The sequence below is a fragment of the Chenopodium quinoa genome, unplaced genomic scaffold (genome assembly GCF_001683475.1).
Source record: "Chenopodium quinoa cultivar QQ74 unplaced genomic scaffold, ASM168347v1, whole genome shotgun sequence".
NCBI classification, from domain to species: Eukaryota; Viridiplantae; Streptophyta; class Magnoliopsida; order Caryophyllales; family Amaranthaceae; genus Chenopodium; species Chenopodium quinoa.
Genome location: NW_018742204.1, coordinates 15,453,431 through 15,461,814, shown reverse-complemented (window position 1 = coordinate 15,461,814; position 8,384 = coordinate 15,453,431). Strand labels below are relative to the sequence as shown.

The following is an 8,384-nucleotide window of genomic DNA, read 5'->3' as shown; positions in this document are numbered from 1 at the left end:
CCTTTCACGTCTAGGGCGAAGGCAACTTCGAACTTGGCTAGGTGTGTCTAGATCTTGTGAATGCGGAATTTTGTAGAGAAAGCTAGAGAGAGAAGAATTCTTAAAAACTAGAGAGAGAATAAGAGAGTTGATGATATTTGATGAGAATTATATTGATGATTGAAAAAGAAGGTTTTAAGAGGCTATTTATAGAGAAAATCAGTCGGATGAATAAAAAAACGAATCAGAGTTTCAACGAGAATAAAACGATTAGCGTTAGACGCTGGTCATTAGCGCCAAACGCTGAAGATTAGCGCCAGGCGCTAATAATCAGTTTCACGTGTATTTGTTTTTATAATATCTTTTTATCCGGAAGTCCAAATAAGGCATATAATATGTCGTTGGAAAGCTATTGAAGTCTAATTTCCAACCCAATTAGAATCAGATTAAAATATTTTATAGATAAAAATATATAGCCGAAATAGTGGAAGGGTGTCAGTGTTGGATAGAGTTTCAAATCTCATTCATATCTTTTTCATTATAGCTTGGTTTTAATATTATAATATATCATTAGAAAGATAATTTCAAGATCTATCCAACCATATAAAATTTGGATAAAGATTATGAGGCACAAAAAATTAAATCTGAATATATTCCACTTCGTACAAAACAAGGATTCTAAAAAGGAGTAGTTTTATTCAATTTCAAACTCTTTGAAACATAATTATCAATCCTAACTCCATTAATCAGGATTTAAAAGAACCTTCTAGAGTATTATAGAATACTATAATCAATCCTAATAGCTTTAGAAATGATAATTAATAATAGGCTCTCCTCTAGATCATTGGGCCGCATATAAAAACCAAACCGGGTCGAGTTTAGTATTTTGGCCATAACTTCCTCATTATTCATCGGAATTGGGCTTATAATATATCGTTGGAAAGATCTTTTCAACCCCCATCCAAATACACTATTATTGGACCCTTATCATGGACCAAACTAAACCGGAATGCATGTTTTTCAAAATAAGGTAAGAAAAGAAATATTTTCAAAAATAGAAAGAAGAGATATTTTAATAAAAACATCCTCATCACTAGACTTTTCACACTTTTGCTTTGTTCGATAATCAAATGACATGAAAGGTATTCATCACTGGGTTTGGTTTTGGGGAGACACATTTGGGTTTCTACACTACTCGATTCTTATTATGAAAAGTATTCCTGCGATCTCAAAGGCATGCAAACAAAGATTCAATTTGTTCCAAACTAACATTAGGCTAAATTAGTTGAATATTAATACCTCATACTTTCTCCGTTAAGATTAGTGCATAATTAAATTAATTGTTGTTATCTTTATGGGCACATTTGAAATAAATGTTGTCTTATGTTTAAAAACAGGGCAACATTTTATATACTGTTGTCTTACATATTCTAGAGCAACACTTTTAAACGCTGCATTGTAAAGTAGTATAGATTGTTTAAGATCAAGATATCAAACAAGTATTGTCGTCTTTTATTACTAAACGCAACTTTTGACATATTGTTGCAATTTTGTGCTTTGCCTATATTCTTTTTTTTTTTTGGTAGTGACAATGTTTTGTACTCCATATTTTGTTATTTTTTTTTACGGGTTGTTACTTGATTTTAAGTGTATAGTTTCATTGTAATTTGGTATTTTATACTTTGATCATTTCAAAGAATAGTAAAAAAAAAAATCAAATTTTATTTTACATACTCGATAATCAGGGCCCCAATTTGTCATTCCTCTCATAGGCCACCAAAAAGCTAAGAACGGGCCTGAGCTGCTCAGCTGACAGAGAAAGGGCGAACAACCCTTTTGCCTTATTCTCAAAGGGTGGTGTAGGTGGTCCTCCCACCTACCCACTCTTGTAAGACGACAATTGGCGCTTGACTATTTGTTTGTGCTATTTAATCACTACGTGAAAAAACGTAATTGGCACCGATTCAAAACCCCTCAATGCCACCGGTTTTGAACCGGTGCCAATGTGGGGGGTGCCAATTATGAGCATGAAAATCCACCGGTTCAAACCGGTGGCAAAAATGGTTTTTGGCACCGGTTAACCGGTGCCAAAAATGGCCCAAAATTTTTTTCCATTGTTTTTGGCACCGGTTAACCAGTGTCAAAAATGCCCATTATATATATAATTTTTTTTTTTGTAATTTTTCACTTAACAATTAAATCAAAAAATTAAAAAAATTTAAGAACATCACAATTAAATATGACGAATTTCAATCAATATAATCCAAATTTTACAATATATAATAAAAAAATTACAATCAATTACAACATATAAATAAATAAAAAAAATTACAATATACTCGTAAATAAAAAAAATTACAATATAAATAAAAAAAAAAACCTACACATCTAAATCAATATTCTTGAATCTTGATTCTTCAATTTAAGATCTAAATTGATGTACCTGCACCAATTAAAACAAAAAAAAAAGATTAATATAAATAAGCTTCGCAAAAAAAATAAAAAAACCAGAAATTCAATCCAAAAAATTCAAACCCAGAAAAAAAAAACACAAAAAAAACCAGAAATTCAAATGTATGACAATTGAATTGAAACCCAGGAAAAAAATAATAAACTAGAAATCGGAAAAAAAAAAAAATCAAAATGAAATCCACAAAAAAAAATCAAAATGAAACTCAGAAAAAAAAAAATCAACCCAGAAAAAAATTCAACCCCGAAATCGAAATTGAAAAAAAAAAATTAGCCCAGAAAAAATATAACCCCAGACATCGAAAAAAAATGAAAATCGAAAAAAAAAAATAAACCCAGAAAAATCGAAAAATTAAACCGAATTAAAATCCAAAATCAAACACATGCAAGAACCCATAAAATCTATTTAATTCCAGAAAATCGAAAAAAAAAAACATGCAATAAACCCAGAAAATCGAAATCAGAAATCGAAATCTAGAAATCGAAATCGAAAAAAAAAACACATGCATTAAACCCAGAAAATCGAAATTCGAAAATTGATTCAAATCAATTAATGAAACCCAGAGAAAATTCGAATTAAAATCCAAAATCAAACCCAAAAAAACACCCAATAAACACAAACCCAGAAAAATCGAAAAATTAAACCCAAAAAATCAAACCCATCTTGATTAGATTCGTTGTTGTTCGTGGTCTTGGGTGTTGGACTTGGTGGTGGTGTTGGTGGTCGTCTTCGGTGGTGTTTAGGTGAACAAGGGGGTTTTTTTAGGGAGAGAAGAGAGAGAGGAGAGGAGAGGAGAGAGAAGTGAGGAGAGGAGATCAGGAGAGAGAGAGGAGGAGGGAGGCCGAGTATGAGGTAGGGTAGGGTTTAAGGAAATATAAGGGTTTTTTTTTTTAAAAAAAAAAAGGTTTTTGGCACCGGTTCGGTTCAAACCGGTGGAAAAAACCATTTTTCCCACCGGTTTGAACCAAACCAGTGCCAAAAACCTCTTCTAAAAAACCCGCCTACTTTAACCCATGTTTTTGCCACCGGTTTTGAAGAACCGGTGCCATTCTACTTTTTTCACCTAGTGAATTTATTTTAGAATTAAATTAAATGCCTTGGGTTTAGATGGTGATCCTCCTCATGGCATTTGGGGATTTCCCTACCTTATAAAAAGTGGTAGAATACTCTTATGAATAGGGCATGGACATTTATATCCTTAAAAATGTTATTTTACATTGAATTCAAAAACCTTAAAATTGTCTCTTGAATCACCAAAATTGATTAATTGATTGTGTTTATTTCAATGTTTAAAGCATTTTTTAGACTCTCCATTTTTTTACATTCTCCATATTTTACAAAGTATATAATTATTACTATGCAAATAATAGATATAATAAAATATCATGCAAATATGCATAAGTTATGCTAATTATATCCTTCAAAATGTGCATTTACATGTTTACCCTTATTAATATGTACAAGTTTTTATTTTGCCTCCATTAATGTTAATTTTTTTTTAATTTGGCTTTTATTAATGTTAATTGTTTCTATAAAAAAAAATATTTAGAAAAATATGCGAATAGTTTTGCTTCTATTGCAGACATTTTTGCCTCTAAAAAAATTTTGTTAACATATATTATGTTATTTATGTAACCAAAAACAAAAAAAAATTCCGAACAAGACTAGGTATGGCGCGCATCACGCGCGTTAGCCACCCTAGTTTCAAGAAATTTGGATTATAGGGATCTCCGTCTATTCGTGAGGAAACCGAGAGGCTAAATCTCAAATCATATCGTAACGCGCTCTACGCTAGCTTGTAACGACCAAGGTTGGCCGTGCGAGTAGACTTCGTTAGAGGGGCCACATTTGGGATTCTTGGCTAGGGTTCGAGGTCAAGCTCAAAGGTATACGTGTAACCTTATACGTGTTTCATGTGTTAATCGTATGAATTATTACATGGGTCCAAGGCGGGTTTTGGTTTCCGCATGATGATTAGATCATCGTAAAACCTTACAGTTTGTAATTTTTTGGACAGATTAAGGGTAAATCTGTACTTCATGGTGATTAAGAGTGATGAGTTAGATTATGAAGGAGTAATTGTGCCATTTGAGCTTGTATTGGGATTCTAACATAATGTAGGCCCAAATAGTTGGGATTATTAAAATTAATTTTTCCATAAAATATAAGGAGTAAATAAAAATAAAACAAATGAAGCAGCCAATACTTTCTGCAAGGGAAAAAAAAAACAATAAAGAAAACTGAGTTTTGAATGAGGTATGCCTTTAGCCCTTTTCCATGCCATATCTTCTATTCAGGGGTGTCGACTTATTTATATTCTCCAGTTTCAAACTCATAAAGTAGATTATTTTGACTAAATTACAGCTCACTAATCCAAAGTCAATTATTCCAACATCTGATCAAACTTACAAAAGTACAAAACCAATAATGCTTCTAGTAATACCGACCTAAATAATATCAAAATGCACCAAGTCCCCACTATTTCTTATTTATTTTAGACTTCAACTTTGGTATGCCTTATCAGACAGCTTTAGCCACCTAATATCATTCACTCATATCTTTTTTTCTCCCTCCCTCAAATTGAAAAACTTTCTATCCTTTATTTTCAATCACATTTACTTGTATTTGCAATATTAACACTTCAATTAACCAATATTATTATTAGACAACAATGTCCTCCTAATCCATTCTATCCCCACTAAAACCTTAATTACCTGAAATATCATTTGAAAATATGTTCAAAAATTTCAATCTTTTGGGTATTTTTTCCCTGTTATTGATCATCTCAACTGCATTCGCGCAACAAACAGAATTCTTATATGAAGATTTCAGCAAAGCAGGCAGCACCATAATCTTAAAAGATGCAGCTAAACTAGTCAAACATGACAGTATCATACAGCTAACCAACACAACAAGCCGTATGATCGGGCACGCCTTCTACTCTACTCCAATTAAGTTCAAAAATACTCAAAACGACTCCGTTTTATCATTTTCATCTGTCTTTACAATAGGAACTGTACCCGAATTCAAGACCCTTGGAGGTCATGGCATGGCCTTCATTGTTTCCCCTTCAAACAACCTCCCTAAGGCCCTCCCTAGTCAATACCTCGGCCTTTTCAATGCAGCCGATATTGGAAACATCACCAACCATATCTTTGCGGTCGAATTCGACACGGTACAAGATTTCGAGTTTGGTGATATTAATGACAATCATGTTGGTATTGATCTTAACGGCTTGGTGTCCAACTTCTCTGTTCCAGCTACATATATTATGGAAAATTCTACCAAACAAAATGTGTCCATGAAAAATGGACATACCATTCAAGCTTGGATTGATTATGATGCTACAAATCATCTTATTAATGTGACCATTTCACCTTTTTCTACAAAACCAAGTTTCCCTTTAATTTCATACAAATATGATCTTACTCAGATTTTAGAAGAAGAAATGTATGTTGGATTTGCTGCTGCAACTGGTTTACTAGCAAGCTCACATTACGTTCTTGGTTGGAGTTTTAATATGAGTGGTCCTGCCAAATCTCTTCCAATGCCTCCCCTCCCACACCCTTCTAGTACCTCTAATAGTAAACACAAGGAAACTATGGCCATTTCTTTGTCGATTTCGGTATCGATTTTTATCTTTCTCTTTATTATATGTGTCATCTATGTGATTATCAGAATTAGAGACCGCGAAATAATAGAAGAATGGGAGCTAACAGTCGGGCCTCATCGGTTTCGATACCACGAGTTGAAGGAAGCAACAAGAGGGTTTAAAGAGAAGGAGCTACTTGGGAGAGGTGGATTTGGAAGGGTGTATAAGGGGAGTCTTAAAAAATGCAATACCCAGATTGCAGTAAAGCGAATAAACCACGAATCGAAACAGGGGTTACCTGAATTTGTTGCTGAAATTGCAAGCATTGGTCGCCTATGCCACCGGAATTTAGTCCAGCTTTTAGGTTGGGGTCGACGTAGAGGCGACCTTTTGCTTGTGTATGATTATATGCCTAATGGAAGCTTGGATAAGTACTTATTTGATCAAGGACAACAAGGTTTTTTACTTAGTTGGGAACAGAGGTTTAGAATAATTAAAGGTGTTGCTTCAGGGCTATTGTATTTACATGAAGGGTGGGAAAAAGTGGTTATTCATAGGGATATCAAGGCGAGTAATGTATTACTTGATGGTGACTTTAATGGTCGACTTGGTGATTTTGGGCTAGCACGATTGCACGACCATGGGGCGGACCTAGGCACGACTAGGGTCGTAGGCACATTGGGCTACCTAGCACCGGAATTGTCACGAACGGGTCATGTAACAACTTGCTCTGATGTGTTCGCGTTTGGGGCACTTTTACTTGAAGTAGTATGCGGGAGAAGGCCTATAGAACCAAGGTTTAAAACTGAGGAGCTAGTACTAGTTGATTGGGTCTGGTCAAAGTGGAATGAAGGGAAAATAATGGAAGTAATTGATGCTAAATTGAGCAGAACATTTAACCGTGAAGAAGCTTTAATGGTATTAAAGCTAGGATTGATGTGTTCCTGTGATGATCCTCGATTTCGACCGAGTATGAGGGTCGTAGTGAGGTACTTGGATGGAGAGATGGCATTGCCAGAGGTTTTGAGAGCACCTAATTCAGATGATGAGTTGAGGGTTTCAAGTAGAGAACCTAGACATGAAGATTTTGTTTACTCATTTGCAACGTCTTCTTCTGAGGTGAGTGTGCAATCACATAGTACTGGAGATAGAACTAGGGTGCTAATATAGAACTAGGGGTACTATGCTAGTGTTAGTCCAAACACTGTGTGATAACTGATAAGTACATCAATGTGATATATACTTTATTGGGAAAAACTAAGTCCCCCAATTTTGCGAAATTAAACTCGAGGTATTAAATTTGTAATTGTTGATTGTTAGAGCGATAGTTCATATAAAAGTATTACGAATGGGGCTAAAAGAAAGAACAATATAGATAATAAAATGGCTAAAAGAAAAGTAGATGAATAATATAAAAGTATCTCGAATATACACAAAAAATAGGGAACAGTCTATATTAATACTGCTTATATAATGACACTTAGATTGTACAAGCTATGATCTGATTGACTGAGGCAATTAGACCGTCTTGCTCCACTGATGCTGCACAATATAAACAAACATTCGGAAAAGGTTATGAATTACAAATAGAGCTGTCAGTTTCTGACCTGAACCGTTAAACCCGACTGTTTCGAACCGATCCGAAAAGGAACTGAACTGTTTAAAACCCGTTTTTTGGAAATCGAAAAATGACCCGACCCAATTTTTTCCAAACCGAAACTGAACTAAACCGAATTTGTGCAAACCGTTACTAACCCGACCCGTTATCAAGCCAAACCGTTACAACCCGAAACTGAAAGCAACCCAAACCGATTACGTTTAAACCCGATAGTAACCCGACCCGTTTTAAACCGAAAACCGTTAAAACCCGATAAAAATCCGATAAACCTAAATCGTTCCAACCCGTAACCCGTTGTGACCGAACCGGTTATAATCCGTAACCCGTTGTGACCGAACCGTTTACGACCCGTAGCCTGTTATGACCAAACCGTTTAAAACCCGTAACCCGTTATGACTGAGTCATTTACAACCTGTTACCCAATATGTTTATGATCTAATCTGTTTCAACCCACTACTCGATAAACCCAATTTATTTATGACTTAACTTCATTATAACATGACTCGTTCCTACCCATTATCTGACTAATTCGACTCGATAATCATCCGACTCAATTTTAACCCGATATGATTTTGATTAGAAACCCGTTTCAAATTGGGTAAACTCGTTTTCAAACCAACCAAGTTCAATCTAAACCGATTATAACCGAAACAATAATGGTTGGACCCGATTTCACCCGATCTATTTTGAACCGAAACCCATTTTCGAACCGACCCAGTTAAACC

The 8,384-nt window shown here is 34.7% G+C and overlaps 1 protein-coding gene across 1 annotated transcript; it reads left to right on the top strand.

The window, feature by feature from the left end:
- The first annotated feature begins 4,902 nt into the window (after positions 1-4,902).
- Positions 4,903-7,321, top strand: LOC110719673 (L-type lectin-domain containing receptor kinase S.4-like). Its single transcript, XM_021898656.1, has one exon. It carries the CDS (start codon positions 5,184-5,186, stop codon positions 7,209-7,211), a length of 2,028 nt encoding a protein of 675 aa, XP_021754348.1. The 5' UTR covers positions 4,903-5,183; the 3' UTR covers positions 7,212-7,321.
- Positions 7,322-8,384: the final 1,063 nt, after the last annotated feature.

What these genes read in the sequence shown, in the direction of transcription:
- LOC110719673 (XM_021898656.1), top strand. Translation starts at nt 5,184, where the DNA reads ATGTTCAAAAATTTCAATCTTTTGGGTATTTTTTCCCTGTTATTGATC.